This window comes from Oryzias latipes, chromosome 12, assembly GCF_053564925.1.
Source record: "Oryzias latipes strain Hd-rR chromosome 12, Olatipes_Hd-rR_3.1".
Classification (NCBI taxonomy): Eukaryota; Metazoa; Chordata; class Actinopteri; order Beloniformes; family Adrianichthyidae; genus Oryzias; species Oryzias latipes.
The window spans coordinates 32642740-32668405 of record NC_136248.1 but is presented as its reverse complement, the minus strand read 5'-3'; the positions used below and the strand labels follow the sequence as shown (position 1 = coordinate 32668405).

Genomic DNA, 25666 nt, shown 5'->3' with positions numbered 1-25666 from the left:
AAGGTACGAACCCGTGGAGGGAGGTTTCAGGTATGAAAAGGTGTAGACGACTGTTCACAGACTGATGCAGAGGAGGAGGCAGCAGAGATGAAGATGCTGAGGTTCTGTTTGGGTCCAGGATGGATCAGGACTGAATCCATCAGAGGAACAAATCATGGATGTTCTGGAGATCCATGCAGGGAAGCAGGTGGAGATGTTTGAGAGGAGGACCAAAGAGGAGGTTCACGGATGAATCCATGAGGAGCGTGCAGAGCAAAAGGTTCGATGGAGGAGGATCTGCTGTGGCGCCCCCTAAAGGCACGTGTCCTTCAAATAAACAAGTACATTTAAATTAAGAAGAAAACCATCGTTTTGGTTTTCCACATTTCCTCTAATAAAGCAAATCAGAACTAAAGCGCGTGACACAGCAGAGTTCACGTGAGTGCAAAGCCATTTCCTGTTGGTGTAATCCCGCTGGTGTCCTGCAGGGGGCATCCCTGTTTCTGACCAGCTGCAGGGAGACCTCCCTGCCGACTGCGCACGCGCAAAGCCGCAGTTAGCCTGTCGGGGACGTCATCCTCCTGAAGAACGGCGTACCGGGATGTGAGTCACGCGGTTCCGCCTATCTGGTTCGTCAGGGAGTCCAGGATACCGCGGAGCATCAACGGTCTCTGAGCGGGTCTGCCGAGCAGCTCACCGGCCCCGGAGGCGCGAACACCGACACGTCAGCGGCGGCTCTGCGAGCTAACGCTAGCTCTCGCTACGTTCAGGTGAGCTCGGGTTTTGGGGTTCTGGTGATTCGGCGGGAGGACGGGCACTGTCATTCTTCTGCTGCTTCGGGGAAGACCGGCCCGGACCCGGTGTGTCGGTGCCACAGACGTCCGCTGTTACTGGGCGGGGTCTGCTCCGGGCTCCGCTCCGGGCTCCGACTGCCGGATGTCCGACAGGCCGCAGAGGCAGTGAACTACACACGGAGAGTGTTTGTTCTTAGGTCACTTCCAAAACCAATAAGGTTCTTCAGAGAACGGACTGGAAACCCTGAAGTCCGAGTACGTGACGCCTTCATACGTCACGCTGTCCGGGGCGGGGCCATCCTTAGGTGATGGTTTGAATTAAGGATGTAGACTTAAAGGAAGTCCGGGATTCCAGAGTTCTGCTGTAACGGAATAAACCGGACCATGAACCGGACCACAAACTGGACCACGAACCCGACCATGAACCAGAGGAACCACCGCCTTGTTCTGCGTCCGGTCTGGGTCTTTCCTGTCTTTTCCGCCTCCCTGAAGCAGTAGCTGGTTCTGTTGAAGTCTACATGGCGGCGGCGTAGATCCTCAGGGATCCTGGAAGCGGATTCTCCGTCATCACGAATCCCCTCAAAACCTGGACCCCAACATCCCTGCTGGAACGTTTTGGTTAGAGCTGCAGGTTGTGATTAGTGATCAATACTGATGATATAAGTAGAGATCATGAAGAAATAGAACTCCCAAAAACATCATTTCTATAGGCAGAACCAGAACCACGAAGGACGTCTGTGCAGAAAGCACCTTAAACAGAACCGATGCACGTCACACACAGACACACACATAGACACACACACCCTTACGTGTGAAGGAGTTTGGCGTGTTTGGCTGAAACGTGCACAGGTGTATAATGGCGTCCGGTTTCAGCCGTGGATGTAGTTCTGGTCGACTCACCTGCATGTTTGCAGCAGCAGGTGAGGCCAGAGGCCTAACAAACGTGTCAGCTTAGCCTCACCTGAAGGAGGCATGTTTTCCTCCTCAACGCCATCTGCTCCGCATGTGTTGGTCATGTGACGATGGCGGTGTGACCACGTTCTCTGCTCAGGTCTGCAGGCGACACAGTGGCGTGATGAGCGGCGCCGCCCTCGGCGTGGAGATCGTCCTGGTCTTCTTCCTGGCGCTCTTCCTGCTGCACCGCTATGGGGACTTCAGGAGGCAGCAGCGCATGGTTCTGTTCGGCACGCTGCTGGCGTGGTACCTGTGCTTCCTCATCGTCTTCATCCTGCCGCTGGATGTCAGCACGGTCTGTTGTCGGGTTCAGCCACGGGTCGGTTCTGCAGGGCTTTGGACCGGTCCTGATGTTCTGCTTCTGTCTACAGACCATATATAGGCAGTGTGAGAAGGACCAGGACCAGGCAGACCCCGCCGTCAGCCCAGCGCCTTCTAACCACACCCCCAACATGTCGGCCACACCCGTAAAAAGGTAAACCCGTCAGTGAGCGCGCACGGGGGCGTCGGGGAGCGCGCACGAGGGCTTCAGGGAGCATGCACGAGGGTGTGAGGGAGAGCGCACGAGGGCGTCAGGGAGCGCGCACGAGGGCGTCAGGGAGCATGCACGAGGGTGTGAGGGAGCGCGCACGAGGGTGTGAGGGAGCACGCACGAGGGCGTCAGGGAGCATGCACGAGGGCGTCAGGGAGCACGCACGAGGGCGTCGGGGAGCGCGCACGAGGGCGTCGGGGAGCGCGCACGAGGGCGTCGGGGAGCGCGCACGAGGGCGTCGGGGAGCGCGCACGAGGGCGTCGGGGAGCGCGCACGGGGGCGTCGGGGAGCGCGCACGGGGGCGTCGGGGAGCGCGCACGGGGGCGTCGGGGAGCGCGCACGGGGGCGTCGGGGAGCGCGCACGGGGGCGTCGGGGAGCGCGCACGGGGGCGTCGGGGATCCGACTGCACACCAGTCCCCACAGGAAGTGTGGTCTGCAGGTCCACTAACCTCAGGGCTTTTCAAAATAAATCACCGGTCTGTCCAGAATCCTTAACAAATTGTAAATTAACCGGATCAGCGCTGACTGATGGGACCCAGACCCGGTTGTGTTTGTGTTCTGGTTGTGGTCTTTGTTTGTGTATAATGACCCCCCCCCGTATGCAGACGCTGCAACAAACCCTGGAGTTTCATCCCTGAAGGCATCATGCCGGTCTTCTGGAGGGTGGTGTACTGGACGTCTCAGTGCCTCACCTGGTCAGTGTGCGGCACCGTGTGGTTGTGGACTGTTTTGCTCGCCAGCGTGCGGTTGACGCCCGTCCTCTGTGCTGCAGGCTGCTGCTGCCCTTCATGCAGTCGTACGCTCGCTCCGGCGGCTTCTCCATGACCGGGAAGATCAAGACGGCGCTGATCGAGAACGCCATCTACTACGGGACCTACCTGCTCATATTCGGCTCGCTGCTCATCTACGTGGCCGTCCATCCTGAGTGGCATCTGTCCTGGTGAGTGCGCCGTGGCTCGCGCCGCTTCACTGCGGGACGTCTCTGCATGACGCCCCTCCCCCCGTCAGGTACGAGCTGCAGACCATTGGCATCACGGCGGCGAACACCTGGGGGCTGTTCCTGCTGGTCCTGCTGCTGGGGTACGGCCTGGTGGAGATCCCGCGCTCCTACTGGAGCGCGTCCCGGCACGGTCACCTCCTCGTCAAGACCTACTTCAAGGCGGCCAAACTGATGACGGAGAAGGCGGACGCCGAGGAGAACCTGGAGGACGTGATGGAGGTGCGTGGGGGCGGGGCTTCAGGTACCGAGGGAGGGGCTGGGCCGTCATGCCGTCTGTTTCTCTGCAGGAGGTCAGGAAGGTCAGCGAGTCCATAAAGTACAACCACCCTCTGAGAAAGTGCATCGAAACCATCCTGAGGAAGGTGGGCGGAGTCACGTGGCGGTAACCTTTGACCTGCGCGGGGTCCTCTGTGGTGACCTGTTGCTGCGTCCTCAGTGTCCGCTGGAGTACCAGGAGAAGATGGGCAGGAACATGGACGACTACGAGGACTTTGATGACAAACAGAACACCTACCCGACCGAGCGGAGCCTGGTGAAGCTGCACAAGCAGGTCCGACTTACCCGGGTCTGGATCTGAGCTCAAAAACCAGAACCGACCTGCTAAGCGAGAACGTTTTGAGAAAGAACCGGAACAGGAAGGACAGTGTAGAGTCTGTTGTTCTGGCAGAGAAGTTCTTTTGGAACACAGAACCGAATCCCGGGCTCATACGCTCTGTCTGCAGGTGATCTATGCAGTCCAGAGACACAACCGGACCCGGGTCCAGTGGCAGATCCTCCTGCAGCAGGCCATCCACCTGGAGGACGTGGCCAAGAACGAGACCAGCCTGAGCCGCCAGTTTGTCCACAGCTTCCCGTCCTCGGAACCCACCGGCTGGTTCGGCAGATACGTCTACACCCCGAGCGTTGGTGGGTTCTGGTTCTGGATGTGTTCTGGCTCTGTTCCGGCGGCTAACTGCGTGCGTCTGTGGCAGAGTGGTACTGGGAGTGCCTCCTGAAGCGCTGGTTCTTCCGGCTGCTGTCCGTGGTGCTGACCCTGTTCAGCGTGGCCGTGGTCTGGTCCGAGTGCACGTTCTTCAGCACGCGGCCCGTCCTGTCTCTGTTCGCCGTCTTCATCCAGCTGGCCGAGCGGGACTACAACTACCTGTACATCGAGGTGATGGCGGCGCCGTGCACAGGTGCGCCCGCCTCTGCTCCTCTGACAGAACCTTCTCGTCTCCTGCAGATGGCGTGCTTCATCACCATCTTCTTCCTCTGCACCTGCGTGTACTCCACCGTCTTCCGCATCCGGGTCTTCAACTACTACTACTTGGCGTCCCACCATCAGACCGACGCCTACAGCCTGCAGTTCAGCGGCATGTACGTGCACGACACGCTTTGTGTCGGGAGGAACCGTCAGGGCGTAGATTCAGGAGGGTTTTCGGCGCCGTCGGGACGGCGTTCCTGCATCTTCTCAGAGCACAGACGCTCCGGTTCCGCTGCTGGGATCCCACAGCCTCCCGGTCCAACCCGGACAGGCCGCTGGGACACGCCTCCTGGAATGCTGTTCCATGGAGGCGTCCAGGAGGGGCAGCTTCTCTCCGCCGTGGGGGGGTCCGTCCCGACCTCTGTCCCTGAGTGGCACCACAGAGCCACAAGCTTTGCTTCTGATCATTTGGGCTGAGCCAGGCCCGGTTCTGGCGACCAGGTCCTTTCCTGTCAGCCCTAACCTGGGTCTGGGGGAGGGCGGTGGCTTGTCCAGACTCGGCTGGACCCCCCCCCCGTCTACCGTGGGGGGGTCACGATGAGCTTGTGGTTGGTGAAGAGGAGAGCTTAGTGATGAAGAGCGTGTCTCCTCTGCAGGCTCTTCTGCCGCCTCACCCCCCCTCTGTGTCTCAACTTCCTGGGTCTGATCCACATGGACTCGGCCATCTCCCACCAGCAGAAGGAGCAGACGGCGTACACGTCCGTAAGTACACGCCTGTTCTGACGGGACACGTCTACAACACGCAAGGGGGAGGAGGAGAGACCAGGCGTGACTCGTCCTTGTTTCAACCCCCCCATAATACAGCAGTGTGTGTGAACACGTGCACACTCGTGCATGTAGGTGTCAGTCAGGAGCCAGAACCTGTTTGTCATACGTGTAACATCCGTTATCCTAACCAATACTTCATGACACACTTCCCACACGCACGATGGTGGTGCGGTCCGTGTTCATGACGTCCTTGAGGACACGCGTGTTCTCGTGCTGCAGTGTCTGACCGCCTGTGTTTCAGATCATGGGCTCCATGAGGGTTCTGTCCTTCATCGCCGATGGTTTCTACATCTACTACCCCATGCTGATCGTCATCCTCTGCATCGCCACCTACTTCAGGTGAGGCTCACCTGTCTGCCTCTGCCCCCCTCCCTCCCTGTGGGCTCACGCCTGTCCCCCCCTTTTCAGTTTGGGGACGCGCTGCCTCAACCTTCTGGGCTTCCAGCAGTTCATGGGCGACAGTGAGATGACCTCTGACCTGACGGATGAGGGGAAGGAGCTGATACGCCGCGGTGAGGCTGCCGTGGCAACGCTGGCTGTGGGCGGAGCCACCGTCTGACACTTTCTTCTCTCCACAGAGAGACGGAAGCGCCAGAGGATGGAGGACGGAGAGACCAGGCGGAGGGTGAGCCCCTGGGTCCAGACCGGCGGAGGTTCTCCTGCTGGTTCTGCAATATGTGTGTGTTTCAGGAGTGGAAGGAGCGCTACGAGAACCCGAGAGACGAGCACGCGGCGAGGAACAGGAGCAGCCATGAGATGAAGGAGACCAGCTACTCGGACTCTGTGGGCGCCAGCGGCTCCAGGCGTGAGTCCTTCTACCTTCTGCTCAGGTGGCTGTGGTCAGAGCGGCTGAACGCTTGTCGTGTCTGCAGAGGCCCGGTATTCCCGCCCGGCGGGTCGAGCGGACCGCGACCGCATGGAGCTGCTGCAGGACGCCGAGCCGCTGGACTTTAACGCCGACACCATGGCGGACGAGGCTCCGGAGGCGGAGTCTGGCAGGTGAGTAGAAGCAGAGCTGAGGAGGTGGAGCTTAAACTGACGGCTGTTCCTAGAAACCGTGCTCTCCGCCGTTCCTTGGTGTCCCACTCTGCATGTGTCTGCAGGCACGCAGGAGGGCGGTACCTGTCCATGTCATCGTCTCGTAACCGCATCTTCGATGATGTCTAGCTCACCGTGGCGCCCCACCTCCCCCCGTTGCCCGTTTTCTCGTCGCTGCACACGCTAACCGCCCGGAGACTCATCCGGTCCAACACGGACCCCGGATCCTGCTGCTGAACTCCGAAGGACCCCCCTACTGAGCGTGCTCAGTGTGACCCTGCAGTGTATTTATTGTTTTTATTTGTTGTTTGAGACCCGTCTGCACTCGGAATGTGTGAGCTACTGAACGACCTGCTGACGCTGCACGGCCCAGAAGCTCCTCTTCATCAGGAGGTCCAGACCAGATCCCTGAGGAACCCCAGTTCTCGCACCATGGCATTGATTGTTGGTGTGAACCATAGAGAATCCCCTGAGGGGCGGAGCTCTAAAAACACTCACCTGGCTCTGTAAGCCTCCAAGTTCTCCGTCCCACAGTCAGGGATGAGGAAGAGGAGGAGACGTCTTCATCACTTCCTTCTGTACATACGATGTTCTGTGTTAGATTTTGTGTTTCATTTCTTTGTTGTGTTTTGGTGAAACTGAAGACTCTGGTGATGAAGATCTGATCGTCCAAAATAAACTTTGTCTGAGAGATCATTGAACGTCTCGCTACCCCCCCCCCCCCCCCCCCAAGTCCAGACTGAATGTGGGGCGCCGTCAGGAGGGGGGGGTTCTCCCCCTTCAACACATTGGCGAACAGAGGACTGCCCCCCCCCCCCCCCCCCCCCGAGGGCGTGTCTGCCGGTCAGATGAGAGCGGAACATCAGCGTTCCTCCAGAATGAAGAGAATGTGGAAGGAACTCCGGATGGAGTGGGGGGGGGGGGGATCCTGGAGGAACACAGGAGAACATGCAAGGTCCACACAGGAAGAACCTAGCTGGGATTTTAACCAGGACCTTCTGGACAGGTTAGTGCTGACCACTACAGCACAGTGGCGTCCCCGTCACTACTGACTGGACTGTCCTTCCGCTGAGCGTCCACTAGATGGAGCTCCACTGCTGATTCAAATAAAACACATCAGGGTTCTGACTTTTTCCTTGATAAAGAGAAGAACCAAAGGAGGTGAGAACGTTAGCTAGACTGCAGGAGGAGAACCGCTCTGTGACAGCAGGAACAGAGCGGTTCTCCTCCTGCAGTGGATCCAGTCTGGTTTCATTGGTGGTTGATAACATAAAAGTAGGTCATTCAATCAGGCCGAACAGGAACATCATATTCTTGTATAATCAGAACTTTTCAGGTCAGTGTTTCCTTACTGAAAGATGGAACTGAGACGATCATTTTAAGGTGATAATAGCGTGTAAGAAAATGATAATGACATAACTGTAACATCATGTTTGTGTGTTTGTGTTATTTGTGTGTTCACTTCTTTGTTTGTGTGCTGGAGGGAGTCGAGCTACAGAACAAAACAACATCCGGTTCTGGCTGTCAACCTGAAAACCTTTTTTTTCAACTTTCTCTGTTCTCTGTCAAACTTCTTTTTTTTTTTTTTTTAACTTGTCCTGTCCAACAGCTGGGCAGACAGATGAGAGCTGAGGGCCTCTTGTGTTGGACATATTTTACTTTAACAAGAGGGGTTATTAATCTTCAGACAAACCAAAGGTATGTCTGAATAAACCCCTTTTGTAATTGAGGCCAAACTTTATTCATTTCAACCATGATTGAAAATCTTTGGTGTTGGACCGGACGGAAAAGGAAAGAGGGGAAGAAGAGAGAGGGACGTTAGAGGGGGGGGTAGGAGGGTGATAGTGAGAGGGGGGGGTAAGACCATGAAGCAGCATAAAGCAACAAGTTTACTGGTTGTTAATCATTACGGTACGGTTCAAATGTAGTACAAAAAGGGCGGGGCCTGTTCACACACACACTCAAATATTATCAACACACCTGCTAGCTGCAAAAATGTCCACCTGTCGACATGTACACAAAACAGATAGTGTTCACACGCATACCTATGCCTTAAAACCAACTAGTGTGAAATATTTCAGTCATGCAAACTGTTAGTGCAAAGGTGAGCTAACACCTGTGCTCAGGTGAGTTTTTATGTTCTTCTAAAATGGATGGTGGAATGTGAAAAGAAGGAGGAGGAGTGCCCAGCCACCCCCACCCCAAGACCCCCACCGCAGCAGCAGCGGCAGCCGGAATCCCCCCAACGCCACACGGGAACAGGCAGGGAACAACCGCCCCCCGGGCGACCAAGACCGCCACCCAGGCCAGGGCCAGCAGGACCGCCGCGAGGCCCCCAGAGCCAGAGAGCAGGGAGGCGTGGAGGGAAAGAGAGCGCCGCCCCAGCCCAACCAGGAGAGCAGCCCCCCCGCCGCGCCGGAAGAACCCAACGCAGGGCCCCACCGGGGGGCTGTCAAACTTGCTGATTTTAAAGATGCAGATTCTTTCTGTGATATAACCATAGAAACAGTCGATCATCTGTTCTTGTTTAGAAGTTTCCTTTTCCTGCACTCAAAAAACGTTCACTTTGAATGAACATAAAAAAATTATGGAAAGGATTTCCACATGATTAGATTGCGTTACTTGAACAAAAATGAATCATGTTGGTCCTACTTAATGTATTTAGGTTGGCTCAACTTAATATATTTAGGTTGGGTCAACTTAATGTATTTAGGTTCAAACTAATAAATTTAAGTTGATTTAATTTAAATAGAGCAGTTGCACCCAACTTTAAATTGATATTGTTGCTCACTCTAAAAAGAAAAAAGTTGAACCAATTTAATTGAATCACTTCAATTGGTCACACCTAAGTAAATTAAGTTTATTTAACTTGAATTTCTATTTATTTCTATAATTTTATTTATTCATCTGTAATTGATATGTTGTTCCAAAGTTACAACCAATGGGTCTTTTAATTTTCACATCAAAGACATGAATTACCCAGCAAAGTCCCACATCACAAGACAGGAGCTCGATAACCGCGAACTCTGTGTTAAGTATTGGAACATTAACAGTTTGCCACACAAGGGGGTTGGTCTTCATCCTCTACCAAACTTTAACTCATGGTGCAAAAAAAAAATAAACATAACAGTTTAAATCACTAGTTAAAACAGAGTAAAACAGCTAGACAATAAAACCCGTGGACAAAAACTCACACTTAGACCCCAATCTGCCCAGATAGACAAAGAAAATGGTATCCCACAATTCCTTGCGATTACTAATGCATCCAATTTAATGGTATCATGTTGGATCAACATGATTGAAATTAGTAACTTTTAAATGGATTATTTTTATGTACAATCGACATGATTCATTCACGTAAGATTTACAAACATAAAATTTTCTGGTTGAAATGACAAGTTACTTTTTCGTTAACTTAATTGGCTGGTAATTTCCTTTTTTTGAGTGTGTTCAGTTACAAAAAGACATCATTTGGAGTTTGTGGTGATAAATTATTTGATTTGGATATTAATACACTAATATCTGGGAAATGTTTCATTCACAAATTCTTTCAAATCAAACCATTTTTTATTAAATTCAATTAATAGATCTTTTCATATTTTGAATCACTAAAGTTTATGAAAAACAAAAATGCAGAAAATTTCATTTAAACGATCGCATGTTGATGACAATCCCTATTATTATATTATGACATTTGGCTGCGATTCTACTGTTATTAGAGTTTTTTGTATTTTATTATTTCTGTTCTGTTCATGTGAACATGTGTGAACATGTGTGAACATCTTTTGAAGTTATAAAAAAAAAAATGCAGATTTGATGCTTTTATTTTGAAGCGTCTAGATTAGGGATTTTGTTCTGAAAGGAATCCTGAGTGAGTCTGAACAGCAAGTGAGGATGAGGACTTTCCCTCCCCCTCCTCCCGCTGGGTGGAGGGAGGAAGAGGAGGAGGACGAGCGCGTGGACGGCTGACGCAGTGCGCTGCCAGGAAGACCCACGGAAATCCTCTCCGACGCGGATCTGCGGAGCCTCGCGGCCCGGAGGACGGTTCTGGATGGGTTCGGCGCTGACGGCGGGGGGGCGGCTGTGAGCTCTCAGCGCGGCGGAGCCGCAGAGGATGCCCCCGCGGAGCCCCTCCCGCCGCCGTCCAGACCTCCATTGTTTCCTGACACCGACCAGCGCCTCCCGGGGGAGGGAGGGCGACCACAACGACGCCGGTCTCTGAGGAGGCATGCCCAGGATCCATGCGGACTCTGGACGAAAACCAGGAGGAGCAGGAGGAGGAGGAGAGGAGGAGGTCGGAGCGGCTGAAGGCGGCGCGCCTGTGGAGAGATGCGGCGCTGCGCTCCAGGAAGCTGCGCAGCGGTCTGCGCCAGCTCACGCTCTGCGCCCAGAACCAGCAGCTGGTCCTGCCGGAGGACATCTCCGAGGTGGAGGCGCTCAACCTGGGGAACAACTCCCTGCAGGAGCTCCCGGAGGAGCTGGGCTCCTCTCTCAACAAGCTGCGCGTGCTGGAGCTGCGCAGGAACAAGTTCACGGCCGCGCCCCGCGTGCTCTGCGAGCTGGGCCAGCTGGTGGAGCTGGACATGAGCCACAACTGTCTGCGGACTCTGTCGGAGGGTCTGGGCCAGCTGAGGGCGCTGAAGAAGCTCTGCGTCAGCCACAACAAGATCCAGAGCCTCCCGGCGCAGATCGGAGCCCTGCAGGCCCTGGAGGAGCTGGACATCAGCTTCAACCTCCTGCACGGCCTCCCCAGGTCCTTCTCCAGCCTGACCCGGCTGCGCGCGCTGGACGCCGACCACAACCAGCTCAGCCAGTTCCCCGTGGAGATCCTGGCCCTCGGCCAGCTGGAGGAGCTGGACCTGTCGGGGAACAGGTTCGTGGCCCTACCCGCCAACATCTGGAGGCTGACGTCCATCAAAGTGCTGTGGCTCAGCAGTCTGCGCATGGCCTCCCTGCCAGAGACCTTCTGCCGCCTGCAGAACCTGGAGAGCCTCATGCTGGACGGGAACCGGTTGTCTGCACTGCCGCCGTCCTTCGGCCTCCTGCAGAGGCTCAAGATGATGAATCTGTCCTCCAACCAGCTGCAGGTCTTCCCTCAGGCGCTCCTGGGCGTCTGCGGGTTGGAGGAGCTCTACCTGAGCAGGAACAGGCTGAGCCACGTCCCAGAGGAGATCAGCCAGCTGGGGAGGCTGGTCAACCTGTGGCTGGACAACAACAGCATCACGCGCCTCCCCGACTCCATCGTGGATCTGGAAAACCTGGAGGAGCTGGTTCTCCAGGGAAACCACATCGCCGTTCTCCCCGATAACTTTGGGAAGCTCTCCAGGGTGAACATCTGGAAGGTGAAGGACAACCCGCTGATCCAGCCGCCATACGAGGTCTGCATGAAGGGCATTCCCTACATCGCTCTGTACCAGCAGGAGCTGGCGCAGTCGCAGCTCGCCGTCAAGCCACGCCTCAAACTGGTCCTGATGGGGAGGAAGGACGCCGGGAAGACGCTGCTGAGGCGGAGCCTGATGGGGACGAGGGAGGATGGGGGAGGGAACCGAGGGGTGGAGCTCGTGCACTGGGAGGCCGACGCCCATCGCAAACTGACCTTTATGGTCTTTGACCTTTCAGGGAATCCCAACTTTGACCTGGTCAAACCCTTCTTCCTGTCTCCTGGCGCTCTCTACGTCCTCGTGGTCAACCTCAAATCCTACGTACCAAAAAGCTTCCACGACCACGTGGGGCGTTTCCTGCGCCTGCTCTGTGCCAAAGTCCCCCACGCCGTGGTGTTTGTTGTGGGCACGCACGCCGACCTGTGTGGCGAGGCGGAGCTGGAGGAGAAGACGCTGGACATCCACCGGCGGATCGGCCTGCAGGAGGAGGCGGACGTCCGGAGCCTGGGACGCCTGGCTGAGGAGGTGGAGCTGGCTCTGGAGCAGGGCTTCTCTGTGCGCTCCTCCAGCCCGCACGTTCTGTTCTACGGCGTGTCAGACCGGAACCTGCGCCGCCGCAGAGCTCAACTGGACTTCCTGTTGAAGCGGCGGCTGCAGGTCCTGTCGCCGGTGCTGAGCGTCAGCTGCACCGGGCCTCAGAGGAACATCCAGAAGCTTCGGGAGAAGCTCCTGTCGGTGGCGGAGCACCGGGACATCTTCCCCAACCTGCACCGCGTGCTGCCCAAGTCCTGGCAGATGCTGGAGGAGCTGCTCCTGCAGTCCTCGGAGCTGTGGCTCTCCTGGTGGAGCGCCGCCCGTCTGGGCCTGCAGGCGGGGCTGACGGAGGAGCGGCTGCAGAGCGCCCTGTCCTACCTGCACGAGAGCGGGAAGCTGCTGTACTTCGAGGACAGCCCCGCCCTGAAGGAGCACGTCTTCCACAACCTTCCCCGCGTCATCGGCATCCTCAACGTCTTCTTCCAGAGGGACCGGTCCATGCTGCTGGACCGCCTGCTCTCCGAGGGGGAGAGGGGGGGCAGGGGGCGGGTCAGCCTGGTCATGCAGGACAAGACGGGGGAGAACCTGGAAGTGACTCACCTGCAGCAGCACCTGGTGGCCTTCCTTCAGCACGGCCTGCTGCCCTCCGGCGTCATCCGCCTGCTGCTCCGCCCCCTCATCCAGACGCAGCAGGACCTCCACCTCATCATGGAGCTGCTGCAGAAGATGGGGGTCTGCTACTGCGTCCGTACGCCTCGATCCACCCCCCCAAACGGGGGCGCCGCGTGGTTCAAGTTCCCAAGCTACGTCAGCAGCGAGGAGCCGCAGGCGGGGGCCCCGCTTCTGCCCACCAGCCCCCTGTTCTCGGTGGAGCAGCTGCACATCCAGTACAGCTTCCCCTTCCTGTTTCCTCCCGGCCTGCTGGCGCGCTTCAGTGTGCAGATCGACAGACACGTGGTGCATCGGTCCGACAGCAAGAACCAGATCCTAGCCTACCGGGGCAAGGTTCCCGTGGTGGTCAGCCACCAGCCGCCCAGGGCGGGGCAGCAGGCGGAGACCCTGTCCATCATCAGCCACGCCTCGCTGCCCAACATGTGGACCGCCTGGCAGGCCGTCACGCCGCTGGTGGAGGAGCTGGACGCCCTGCTGCAGGAGTGGCCCGGCCTGCTGTACTCGGTCCAGATCCTCTGCTCCAAGTGTCTGCGGCGGGGCGCCCAAAGCCCACACCCCTTCCCAGGTGAGTCCTCCGCCGGGAAAGAGGTCACCTGACCTGCACACAGTCCGCTTTCAGACTCCAGGCCTACAGGGTTCGTATCCCACATGATCACCAGCTAGGGGGGTCCCAAAGGTTTTTATGGGCCGAACACACCTGATCCAGGTGAGCAGCAGCAGGTAGACCCGGTTCTGAAGAACCAGCAGGATGTCAGCCCACCAGGCCTGGAGTTCATGTGTGTGTGTGTGTAAATGTGTATGTGTGTGTGTGTGTTCATGTGTGTGTGTTCATGTGTGTGTGTGTTCATGTGTGTGTGTGTTCATGTGTGTGTGTGTTCATGTGTGTGTGTAAATGTGTATGTGTGTGTTCATGTGTGTGTGTGTTCACGTGTGTGTGTGTGTTCATGTGTGTGTGTGGGTGTGTTCGTGTGTGTGTGTGGGTGTTCATGTGTGTGTGTGTGTTCATGTGTGGGTGTGTTCTTGTGTGTGTGTGTTCTTGTGTGTGTGTGTTCATGTGTGTGTGTTCATGTGTGTGTGTTCATGTGTGTGCGTGTTCATGTGTGTGTGTGTTCATGTGTGTGTGTTCATGTGTGTGCGTGTTCATGTGTGTGTTCATGTGTGTGTGTTCATGTGTGTGTTCTTGTGTGTGTGTTCATGTGTGTGTGTAAATGTGTATGTGTGTGTTCATGTGTGTGTGTGTTCATGTGTGTGTTCATGTGTGTGTGTTCTTGTGTGTGCGTGTTCATGTGTTTGTTCATGTGTGTGTGTTCTTGTGTGTGTGCGTTCATGTGAGTGTGTTCATGTGTGTGTGTTCATGTGTGTGTGTTCATGTTTGTGTTCATGTGTGTGTGTTCATGTGTGTGTTCTTGTTTGTGTTCATGTCTGTGTGTGGGTGTGTTCATGTGTGTGTTCATGTGTGTGTGTTCATGTGTGTGTGTTTATGTGTGTGTTCATGTGTGTGTGTTCATGTGTGTGTTCATGTTTGTGTTCATGTCTGTGTGTGGGTGTGTTCATGTGTGTGTTCATGTGTGTGTTCATGTGTGTGTTCATGTCTGTGTGTGGGTGTGTTCATGTGTGTGTTCATGTGTGTGTGTTCATGTGTGTGTGTTTATGTGTGTGTTCATGTGTGTGTTCATGTGTGTATTCTTGTGTGTGTTCATGTGTGTGTGTTCATGTGTGTGTTCATGTGTGTGTTCTTGTGTGTGCGCGTTCTTGTGTGTGTGTGTTCATGTGTGTGTTCATGTGTGTGTTCATGTGTGCGTTCATGTCTGTGTGTGGGTGTGTTCATGTGTGTGTTCATGTGTGTGTTCATGTGTGTGTTCTTGTGTGTGCGTGTTCTTGTGTGTGTGTGTTCATGTGTGTGTGTTCTTGTGTGTGTTCATGTGTGTGTGGTTGTGTGTGTGTGGTTGTGTGTGTGTTCTTGTGTGTGCGTGTTCTTGTGTGTGTGTGTTCATGTGTGTGTGTTCATGTGTGTGTTCATGTGTGTGTTCTTGTGTGTGCGTGTTCTTGTGTGTGTGTGTTCGTGTGTGTGTGTTCTTGTGTGTGTTCATGTGTGTGTGGTTGTGTGTGTGTTCTTGTGTGTGCGTGTTCTTGTGTGTGTGTGTTCATGTGTGTGTGTTCATGTGTGTGTTCATGTCTGTGTGTGGGTGTGTTCATGTGTGTGTTCATGTGTGTGTTCATGTGTGTGTTCATGTCTGTGTGTGGGTGTGTTCATGTGTGTGTTCATGTGTGTGTTCATGTGTGTGTGTTCATGTGTGTGTTCATGTCTGTGTGTGGGTGTGTTCATGTGTGTGTTCGTGTGTGTGTTCATGTGTGTGTTCATGTGTGTGTGTTCATGTGTGTGTTCATGTCTGTGTGTGGGTGTGTTCGTGTGTTCATGTGTGTGTTCATGTGTGTGTTCATGTGTGTGTTCATGTGTGTGTGTTCATGTATGTGTTCATGTCTGTGTGTGGGTGTGTTCGTGTGTTCATGTGTGTGTTCTTGTGTGTGTGTTCTTGTGTGTGTGTTCATGTGTGTGTGTTCATGTGTGTGTTCATGTGTGTGTTCTTGTGTGTGCGTGTTCTTGTGTGTGTGTGTTCTTGTGTGTGTTCATGTGTGTGTGGTTGTGTGTGTGTTCTTGTGTGTGCGTGTTCTTGTGTGTGTGTGTTCATGTGTGTGTTCATGTCTGTGTGTGGGTGTGTTCATGTGTGTGTTCATGTGTGTGTTCATGTGTGTGTTCATGTCTGTGTGTGGGTGTGTTCATGTGTGTGTGTTCATGTGTGTGTTCATGTGTGTGTGTTCATGTGTGTGTTCATGTCTGTGTGTGGGTGTGTTCGTGTGTTCATGTGTGTGTTCTTGTGTGTGTGTTCTTGTGTGTGTGTTCATGTGTGTGTGTTCATGTGTGTGTTCATGTGTGTGTGTTCATGTGTGTGTTCATGTCTCTGTGTGGGTGTGTTCGTGTGTTCATGTGTGTGTTCTTGTGTGTGTGTTCTTGTGTGTGATCAGGGCCTTTGAATGTAAAGCGCATTGGGTCTTAAATTTTCACCATTTGGGGTGGGTTCTGATCCAGACGTGTGGATCAGAACCAACAGTTGAGACCCGGAAATGTGAACGGGTCACATGTTTGCTTTCTGAGCGACCCGACCCGTGTCGGACAGAACCTGGCAGTGGCTCAGACCAAACGGAGCAGCACTTTCACCGCCCAGCTCTGATCCAGTTAAAGGATCTGAGGGATTAAAGGTCCGGCGCCGAGCGGCCAGCCTTTCAGGGTCACGCAGGAGCCACGCCCCCTCGGCTGACCGAGCCCGTGTCTCCTCCCACAGCGGGGAGCTGGATCCTGATTGGCTAACGGGCTCTGCAGTCTCCAGACATTAAAGCAGTTCTGGCTCCGCCCACAGTCGTTTCCTGCGTAGAACATCTGACGTTGTGGTCCACAGAACCTCTGGACCCGGTTCTGTCAGATGTTGAAGCCTTCTTCTGCAGAGCGTCAGATTATCTGGATTATCATCTGGATTATCATCCTTCATCCTCAGAGATCAGATCTGACTCGACGCTGATCTTCCAGAAGATCTTAAAGCGGGGGGGGGGGGGGGGGGGGGGGGGGGGGGGGGGGGGGGTGATTGACTGGCCCTAACGATGACTCAGCATTTCCCTCCGCTGACTCATGGGGGCGTGGCTTCTGCTCAGATGTTTTCATCCACCAGGAGATCCGGGTTTAATCTGAAGCTGCCGTGGTGAGTTCAGGTGTGTCTGGAGGACAGAGAGATGTCTTTGTAGGAGGCTCAGGCTCTGGGAGCGCCGGATTTTCCTGACCTGCCTGAACACATCGTACTGATGTTTACAGTGCTCTGAATTCTGTGGAGATTAAACCTGTGGGATGGGTCGCCTGTCAATCAGGTGTGTTTGTTTTCCTGTGGGGGGGTTACAGATGCAGGTGTCAATCAGGTGTCTTGGTGTGTGGCGGGGGGGCGGATAATTCTGTTGCATCACTGCTGTAATCCCGTTTGAGCCCACATGTGACCCAGGTCTGCTGAGGTCTTTGAACGCCTCGCAGCTTCCTGTTATGAATGAAAACAGAGAAGTCTGTTTCCTCCCTTATTTGGTCAAAGGAGGCGTGGCTGCAGTGTGACTCCTCCCATCAGACAGCAGAAACTCTGCCTTCTGTGTGAATAAAGGATCTCCAGACAAGAAGATCCTGTTTGATCCGATACGTTTCAGGAAGCAGAGAAGCTGCTGCTCGCCATTGTTGAGACTCTTTTTGGACACTCAGGGCCTCCATAGTCGCTCATTAAGGCTTTACTCTCTTTGGTCTAAACCTGTGAGTTCATTAAAGGTGCTGAGTCGTGGTTCTGCATGTCGTTCTGAGGCTTTCAATGACCGTGGTAATCTGCAGACTTCGTAATCTTCCGATGGATAATCCAGAGGATCAGAGAACTCCAACATGTACAGAAGGCCCAGTGCATGATGGGATGCCTGCAGGCGCTGCTGCTCTATGGGATTAGCTTCTTGGTTGGTTTGTTCTGATCCGGTTCTGCTCCATGAGTCTGATCCTGATTTGATCCAGTTCAGATGAAGCCACAGGAAGTCTTTCAGAGCCTTCACTCCTCCGTGTTCTCCTCCTCCTTCATGTTCTCCTCCTCCTCCATGTTCTCCTCCTCCTCTGTGTTCTCCTCCCTCCTTCATGTTCTCCTCCTCCTTCATGTTCTCCTCCTCCTCCATGTTCTCCTCCTCCTCCGTGTTCTCCTCCTCCTTCATGTTCTCCTCCTCCTCTGTGTTCTCCTCCTCCTTCATGTTCTCCTCCTCCTCTGTGTTCTCCTCCCTCCTTCATGTTCTCCTCCTCCTCCGTGTTCTCCTCCTCCTCCATGTTCTCCTCCTCCTTCATGTTCTCCTCCTCCTCCGTGTTCTCCTCCTCCTTCATGTTCTCCTCCTCCTCCATGTTCTCCTCCTCCTCCGTGTTCTCCTCCTCCTTCATGTTCTCCTCCTCCTCTGTGTTCTCCTCCTCCTTCATGTTCTCCTCCTCCTCTGTGTTCTCCTCCCTCCTTCATGTTCTCCTCCTCCTCCGTGTTCTCCTCCTCCTCCATGTTCTCCTCCTCCTTCATGTTCTCCTCCTCCTCCGTGTTCTCCTCCTCCTTCATGTTCTCCTCCTCCTCCATGTTCTCCTCCTCCTCCGTGTTCTCCTCCTCCTTCATGTTCTCCTCCTCCTCTGTGTTCTCCTCCTCCTTCATGTTCTCCTCCTCCTCTGTGTTCTCCTCCCTCCTTCATGTTCTCCTCCTCCTCCGTGTTCTCCTCCTCCTCCATGTTCTCCTCCTCCTTCATGTTCTCCTCCTCCTCCGTGTTCTCCTCCTCCTTCATGTTCTCCTCCTCCTCCATGTTCTCCTCCTCCTCTGTGTTCTCCTCCTCCTTCATGTTCTCCTCCTCCTCTGTGTTCTCCTCCTCCTCTGTGTTCTCCTCCTCCTCCATGTTCTCCTCCTCCTTCATGTTCTCCTCCTCCTCCGTGTTCTCCTCCTCCTTCATGTTCTCCTCCTCCTCCATGTTCTCCTCCTCCTCCGTGTTCTCCTCCTCCTTCATGTTCTCCTCCTCCTCTGTGTTCTCCTCCTCCTTCATGTTTTTCTCCTCCTCCATGTCCTCCTCCTCCTCCATGTTCTCCTCCTCCTCCGTGTTCTCCTCCTCCTTCATGTTCTCCTCCTCCTCTGTGTTCTCCTCCCTCCTTCATGTTCTCCTCCTCCTCTGTGTTCTCCTCCTCCTTCATGTTTTTCTCCTCCTCCGTGTTCTCCTCCTCCTACGTGTTCTCCTCCTCCTTCATGTTCTCCTCCTCCTCCATGTTCTCCTCCTCCTTCATGTTCTCCTCCTCCTCCGTGTTCTCCTCCTCCTTCATGTTCTCCTCCTCCTCCATGTTCTCCTCCTCCTCCGTGTTCTCCTCCTCCTTCATGTTCTCCTCCTCCTCTGTGTTCTCCTCCTCCTTCATGTTCTCTTCCTCCTTCATGTTCTCCTCCTCCTTCATGTTCTCCTCCTCCTTCATGTTCTCCTCCTCCTTCATGTTCTCCTCCTCCTCTGTGTTCTCCTCCCTCCTTCATGTTCTCCTCCTCCTCCGTGTTCTCCTCCCTCCTTCATGTTCTCCTCCTCCTTCATGTTCTCCTCCTCCTCCATGTTCTCCTCCTCCTTCATGTTCTCCTCCTCCTCTGTGTTCTCCTCCTCCTTCATGTTCTCCTCCTCCTCCATGTTCTCCTCCTCCTCCATGTTCTCCTCCTCCTCCATGTTCTCCTCCTCCTTCATGTTCTCCTCCTCCTCCATGTTCTCCTCCTCCTCCGTGTTCTCCTCCTCCTTCATGTTCTCCTCCTCCTCCATGTTCTCCTCCTCCTCTGTGTTCTCCTCCTCCTTCATGTTCTCCTCCTCCTCTGTGTTCTCCTCCCTCCTTCATGTTCTCCTCCTCCTCCATGTCCTCCTCCTCCTCTGTGTTCTCCTCCTCCTTCATGTTTTTCTCCTCCTCCATGTCCTCCTCCTCCTCCGTGTTCTCCTCCTCCTCCGTGTTCTCCTCCTCCTTCATGTTCTCCTCCTCCTCTGTGTTCTCCTCCCTCCTTCATGTTCTCCTCCTCCTCTGTGTTCTCCTCCTCCTTCATGTTTTTCTCCTCCTCCATGTTCTCCTCCTCCTCCGTGTTCTCCTCCTCCTCTGTGTTCTCCTCCTCCTTCATGTTTTTCTCCTCCTCCATGTCCTCCTCCTCCTCCATGTTCTCCTCCTCCTCCGTGTTCTCCTCCTCCTTCATGTTCTCCTCCTCCTCTGTGTTCTCCTCCCTCCTTCATGTTCTCCTCCTCCTCCATGTCCTCCTCCTCCTCCGTGTTCTCCTCCTCCTTCATGTTCTCCTCCTCCTCCATGTTCTCCTCCTCCTCCATGTTCTCCTCCTCCTTCATGTTCTCCTCCTCCTCCATGTTCTCCTCCTCCTCTGTGTTCTCCTCCTCCTCCATGTTCTCCTCCTCCTCCGTGTTCTCCTCCTCCTCCGTGTTCTCCTCCCCTCCTTCATGTTCTCCTCCTCCTCCCGTGTTCTCCTCCTCCTTCATGTTCTCCTCCTCCTTCATGTTCTCCTCCTCCTTCATGTTCTCCTCCTCCTCTGTGTTCTCCTCCCTCCTTCATGTTCTCCTCCTCCTCCGTGTTCTCCTCCCTCCTTCATGTTCTCCTCCTCCTTCATGTTCTCCTCCTCCTTCATGTTCTCCTCCTCCTTCATGTTCTCCTCCTCCTCCATGTTCTCCTCCTCCTTCATGTTCTCCTCCTCTGTGTTCTCCTCCTCCTTCATGTTCTCCTCCTCCTCCATGTTCTCCTCCTCCTCCATGTTCTCCTCCTCCTTCATGTTCTCCTCCTCCTCCATGTTCTCCCCCTCCTCCGTGTTCTCCTCCTCCTCCATGTTCTCCTCTTCCTCTGTGTTCTCCTCCTCCTCCGTGTTCTCCTCCCTCCTTCATGTTCTCCTCCTCCTCCGTGTTCTCCTCCTCCTTCATGTTCTCCTCCTCCTTCATGTTCTCCTCCTCCTCCATGTTCTCCTCCTCCTCTGTGTTCTCCTCCTCCTTCATGTTCTCCTCCTCCTTCATGTTCTCCTCCTCTTTCATGTTCTCCTCCTCCTCCATGTTCTCCTCCTCCTCTGTGTTCTCCTCCTCCTTCATGTTCTCCTCCTCCTTCATGTTCTCCTCCTCCTCCATGTTCTCCTCCTCCTCCATGTTCTCCTCCTCCTTCATGTTCTCCTCCTCCTCCATGTTCTCCTCCTCCTCTGTGTTATCCTCCTCCTTCATGTTCTCCTCCTCCTTCATGTTCTCCTCCTCCTCCATGTTCTCCTCCTCCTCTGTGTTCTCCTCCTTCATGTTTTTCTCCTCCTCCATGTTTTCCTCCTCCTTCATGTTCTCCTCCTCCTCCATGTTCTCCTCCTCCTTCATGTTCTCCTCCTCCTCCATGTTCTCCTCCTCCTCTGTGTTCTCCTCCTCCTCTGTGTTCTCTTCCTTCATGTTTTTCTCCTCCTCCATGTTTTCCTCCTCCTCCATGTTCTCCTCCTCCTTCATGTTCTCCTCCTCCTTCATGTTCTCCTCCTCCTCCATGTTCTCCTCCTCCTCTGTGTTCTCCTCCTTCATGTTTTTCTCCTCCTCCATGTTTTCCTCCTCCTCCATGTTCTCCTCCTCCTCCGTGTTCTCCTCCTCCTCCATGTTTTCCTCCTCCTCCATGTTCTCCTCCTCCTCCGTGTTCTCCTCCTCCTTCATGTTCTCCTCCTCCTCTGTGTTCTCCTCCCTCCTTCATGTTCTCCTCCTCCTCCATGTTCTCCTCCTCCTCTGTGTTCTCCTCCTCCTTCATGTTTTTCTCCTCCTCCATGTCCTCCTCCTCCTTCATGTTCTCCTCCTCCTCCATGTCCTCCTCCTCCTCCATGTTCTCCTCCTCCTCCATGTTCTCCTCCTCCTCCGTGTTCTCCTCCTCCTTCATGTTCTCTTCCTCCTCCATGTTCTCCTCCTCCTCTGTGTTCTCCTCCTCCTTCATGTTCTCCTCCTCCTCTGTGTTCTCCTCCCTCCTTCATGTTCTCCTCCTCCTCTGTGTTCTCCTCCCTCCTTCATGTTCTCCTCCTCCTCCATGTTCTCCTCCTCCTCTGTGTTCTCCTCCTCCATGTTTTTCTCCTCCTCCATGTCCTCCTCCTCCTCCATGTTCTCCTCCTCCTCCGTGTTCTCCTCCCTCCTTCATGTTCTCCTCCTCCTCCATGTTCTCCTCCTCCTCTGTGTTCTCCTCCTCCTTCATGTTCTCCTCCTCCTCCATGTCCTCCTCCTCCTCCATGTTCTCCTCCTCCTCCGTGTTCTCCTCCCTCCTTCATGTTCTCCTCCTCCTTCATGTTCTCCTCCTCCTTCATTTTCTCCTCGTCCTTCATGTTCTCCTCCTCCTTCATGTTCTCCTCGTCCTTCATGTTCTCCTCCTCCTCCGTCTTCTCCTCCTCCGTGAATGTTCATGTGGGCTCTCCCCCTGTGGGAGGTGGAGGAGGTTCTGACTTTGGTTTCATGGTCAGACATCTTCTCAACAGCGTGCAGACCGGCCTCCGTCAGTCTGGAGGTTCTGCCTCCAGCTCTTCTTCTGCCACAGGAAGTGGACGGGGAGTCGGAGAGGGAGGCAGAAGTCCAAACATCCCAGCAGGAGTTTCCTGGAAATGAAGCAGAGGGAGAAGGAGCTGCTTCCATTTATGGCTGAAATGCTCTGAGGAAGGCAGCGGGGGGGGGGGGGGGGGGGTGTCTTCAGGTTTACTGTACTCACTGGTTATTATTGGGGGGGTCATTCTTTGGCTCGGCCCAGTTTAGCTGCTGCAGGATTCCTAACCTGGTAGCTACTTTCAGAGGGACAGAACTGCTATTTTAGGAAGGGGGGGGGGCAATGCAACTGACAGGTGGCAGCTGGACGTCATCTTCATCGATGAAGATGATGAGTGACAGAAGCTGTAAGGACCCATAAAGACACTGCAGAAACATCTGGAAGGCGTTGAGGAGTGTGTGTCTGTGCCCTGGGTTCTGGCTGACAGGTCCAGGCCTTCGTCTCCAGAATAACGTTTTACATTTTAACCAGCAAACGTTTATATAGTCTGCTCAAACTGAGCATGCTCAGACCTGCAGAGCTGACCCGAGCGCGCATGCTCAGACACTCATCCTGTACTGACCCGCGGGTCCAGTGCTCCTCCTGCAGGAGCTCAGCCAGAACTGCAGTGGATGTGTTCCTTGCTGCCACCTGGTGGACATTTCGGGTCCTGCAGCCTCACCTGGGGGCTCAAGTGAGCCGAGTCTGACCGTCTGTTCTGTTCTGCAGGTGAGCTGCTGAGCCAGCCGCGGCCCGACGGCCTCACCGAGATCATCTGTCCCAAGAACGGCTCAGAGCGGGTCGACGTGGCCCTCGTCTACCCCCCCACCCCCACCGCCTGCAGCCCAAAGTGACGCCCCACCCTCCCCGGGGTTCCTGCTGTGCTGCAGGCCTCCGAGCACTATCCTGCTCACTCAGGGAGGGGGCGTTCCATGCAGGTCTGTCATGCTTTGCTGCAGGTCGCCGTCAGATGGTGGGAGGGGAAAGAGGGAGTCATGGAGAAGCTCCGCCCTCTGGCAGAGGTGCTCAGTGAGGAGGAGGAGTCTGAGCGGAGAGGGTTGGGGGTCAGAGTTGTGATCACAGCTGCAGCAGAACGATCCAGATGTTCCACCAGACCCTGCTGAATGACCTACTGAGCATGCTCAGTGTGGTTCCTGCTGAATGACCTACTGAGCATGCTCAGTGTGGTTCCTGCTGAATGACCTACTGAGCATGCTCAGTGTGGTTCCTGCTGAATGACCTACTGAGCATGCTCAGTGTGGTTCCTGCTGAATGACCTACTGAGCATGCTCAGTGTGGTTCCTGCTGAATGACCTACTGAGCATGCTCAGTGTGGTTCCCGCTGAATGAAGCTGTGGAAGAACTCTGCAGCCATCCGGACCTTCACCACGCAGACAGACGTACCATGAACCGCACATCTGGACTCAAACCAAAAGAGGAGGTTCTGACTGAGCATCTTCATCCTCAAACATCTGATCTGCTGGAATCATGGAGGACTGGGAGCTCGGCTGAAGTCCCAGAGGAGCCACCAGGAGGCGCTGCAGCAACAATCAATGGACTTCTATAAATATATAATTCTATATCATTTTAATATATCTGAAATATGCAGATTTTTTTACTTCTATAGAAAAGTTATTTATAAAGTCAAACTTCTGTTTTCTGAAACCACTGGTTCTGTTTCAGTAAAAGGTTCTGATGTGACCCGTTTGGTCGTGTTCCTGTGACCAGGTCCACTAAAATCTGACAAACCTCTGTGTGGTTTAACGGTGAGGAGACAGAACGGCTGAGCTGCTCCTCAGAGGAGTTAGTGTCTCCTCCTGCAGGAGGACCGCTGCTCCTCAGAGGAGCAGCAGAAACGCCTTCAGCTGTTCTTCATGGAAGCTTCCAGAACAAAGACTGTTTGCTCCGTTCTGTAAATAAAATCTTTATTTTTCTATGAGTACAGATTCCCGCTGAGGGTTTTTATGGAGCTGTTCTACACAACAAACCCAATAAACCAGAACCGCCTTCACCTCAGAGGCTCCGCCCCTTTATCTCAGCCTTCAGGAAACGTTTGCTGCCTCAGTCTTGATGAAGTCGTCCAGATCTGCAGCTCCTCACATCTGAACATCAACAACAGAAGAAAACCGTCTCTCCAGGTGACGGGTTCTGCTCAGGGTTCTGCTCAGGGTTCTGCAGGAACTCGCCCTCATGCCAGACTCCGCCACACTTCCTGTTCATGTCAGACGTGTGCGGTTCTTCACGGAGCTCTTCTGGATTAACCGTCTTCCAGAAAAGGTTTGTGCTCCGTGTTCTCAGCAGGAAGGACCGATTCTCCGGGAACCCATGAACATGAAAGTTCTCTGAAGGTTCTTGAAGGTTCTTTGAAGGTTTTGAAGGTTCTTTGAAGGTTTTGAAGGTTCCCTGAAATTTCTTAAAGGTTCTCTGAAGGTTCTTTGAAGGTTCTTGAAGGTTTTTGAAGGTTCTCTGAAAGTTTTTGAAAGTTCTCTGAAGGTTTTTGAAGGTTCTCCGAAGGTTCTTGAAGGTTCTTTGAAGGTTCTTGAAGGTTTTTGAAGGTTTTTGAAGGTTCTCTGAAAGTTTTTGAAAGTTCTCTGAAGGTTTTTGAAGGTTCTCTGAAAGTTTTTAAAGGTTCTCTGAAGGTTCTTTGAAGGTTCTTGAAGGTTCTCTGAAAGTTCTCGAAAGTTCTTGAAAGTTCTCTGAAGGTTCTCTGAAAGTTCTTGAAAGTTCTCCGAAGGTTCTTGAAGGTTCTTGAAAGTTCTTTGAAGGTTTCCGAAGGTTCTTGAAGGTTCTTTGAAGGTTTTTGAAGGTTCTCTGAAAGTTCTTAAAGGTTCTCTGAAGGTTCTTTGAAGGTTCTTGAAAGTTCTTGAAGGTTCTCTGAAAGTTCTCGAAAGTTCTTGAAAGTTCTCTGAAGGTTCTCTGAAAGTTCTTGAAAGTTCTCCGAAGGTTCTTGAAGGTTCTTGAAAGTTCTTTGAAGGTTTCTGAAGGTTCTTGAAGGTTCTCTGAAAGTTCTTAAAGGTTCTCTGAAGGTTCTTTGAAGGTTCTTAAAGGTTCTCTGAAAGTTCTCGAAAGTTCTTGAAAGTTCTCTGAAGGCTCTCTGAAAGTTCTTGAAAGTTCTCCGAAGGTTCTTGAAGGTTTTTGAAGGTTCTCTGAAAGTTCTTAAAGGTTCTCTGAAGGTTCTCTGAAGGTTCTTAAAGGTTCTCTGAAAGTTCTCTGAAGGTTCTTGAAAGTTCTTTGAAGGTTTCCGAAGGTTCTTTGAAGGTTCTTTGAAGGTTTTTGAAGGTTCTCTGAAGGTTCTTGAAAGTTCTTTGAAGGTTTTTGAAGGTTTTTGAAGGTTTCCGAAGGTTCTTGAAGGTTTTTGAAGGTTCTCTGGAGGTTCTTGAAAGTTCTCTGAAGGTTCTTGAAAGTTCTTTGAAGGTTTTTGAAGGTTTCCGAAGGTTCTTGAAGGTTTTTGAAAGGTTCTCTGGAGGTTCTTGAAAGTTCTTTGAAGGTTCTTGAAGGTTTTTGAAGGTTCTCTGAAAGTTCTTTGAAGGTTTCTGAAGGTTCTTGAAGGTTCTCTGAAAGTTCTTAAAGGTTCTCTGAAGGTTCTTTGAAGGTTCTTAAAGGTTCTCTGAAAGTTCTCGAAAGTTCTTGAAAGTTCTCTGAAGGCTCTCTGAAAGTTCTTGAAAGTTCTCCGAAGGTT

At 53.5% G+C, this 25666-nt stretch overlaps 2 protein-coding genes across 3 annotated transcripts; both read left to right on the top strand.

Moving 5' to 3' along the window:
* Positions 1-541: 541 nt before the first annotated feature.
* Positions 542-7005, top strand: lmbrd2b (LMBR1 domain containing 2b). 2 transcript variants are annotated; one of them, XM_078956409.1, is made up of 19 exons: positions 576-653; positions 689-749; positions 1825-2022; positions 2099-2202; positions 2866-2955; positions 3033-3200; positions 3269-3479; positions 3548-3622; positions 3697-3810; positions 3983-4166; positions 4232-4413; positions 4483-4616; positions 5100-5205; positions 5513-5610; positions 5680-5783; positions 5850-5896; positions 5962-6076; positions 6144-6270; positions 6375-7005. In XM_078956409.1, the coding sequence occupies exons 3-19, from the start codon at positions 1849-1851 to the stop codon at positions 6436-6438; spliced, it is 2097 nt and encodes a 698-aa protein (XP_078812535.1). In that variant the 5' UTR covers positions 576-653; positions 689-749; positions 1825-1848; the 3' UTR covers positions 6439-7005. The 2 variants fall into 2 exon arrangements, with proteins under 2 accessions (XP_004085319.1, XP_078812535.1); XM_004085271.5 differs by having other exon boundaries at positions 542-749.
* Positions 7006-10237: 3232 nt separating this feature from the next.
* mfhas1 (multifunctional ROCO family signaling regulator 1) lies at positions 10238-23998 on the top strand. Its single transcript, XM_023960899.2, has 2 exons — positions 10238-13461; positions 22717-23998. Exons 1-2 carry the CDS (start codon positions 10551-10553, stop codon positions 22839-22841), a joined length of 3036 nt encoding a protein of 1011 aa, XP_023816667.1. The 5' UTR covers positions 10238-10550; the 3' UTR covers positions 22842-23998.
* Positions 23999-25666: the final 1668 nt, after the last annotated feature.

Coding starts and splice junctions, on each gene's coding strand:
- lmbrd2b (XM_004085271.5), top strand. CDS start 1,849: ATGAGCGGCGCCGCCCTCGGCGTGGAGATCGTCCTGGTCTTCTTCCTG. Junction 3,480..3,547: donor ACCTGGAGGACGTGATGGAG/GTGCGTGGGGGC, acceptor GTTTCTCTGCAG/GAGGTCAGGAAGGTCAGCGA. Junction 3,811..3,982: donor TGGTGAAGCTGCACAAGCAG/GTCCGACTTACC, acceptor CTCTGTCTGCAG/GTGATCTATGCAGTCCAGAG.
- mfhas1 (XM_023960899.2), top strand. CDS start 10,551: ATGCGGACTCTGGACGAAAACCAGGAGGAGCAGGAGGAGGAGGAGAGG. Junction 13,462..22,716: donor AAGCCCACACCCCTTCCCAG/GTGAGTCCTCCG, acceptor TCTGTTCTGCAG/GTGAGCTGCTGAGCCAGCCG.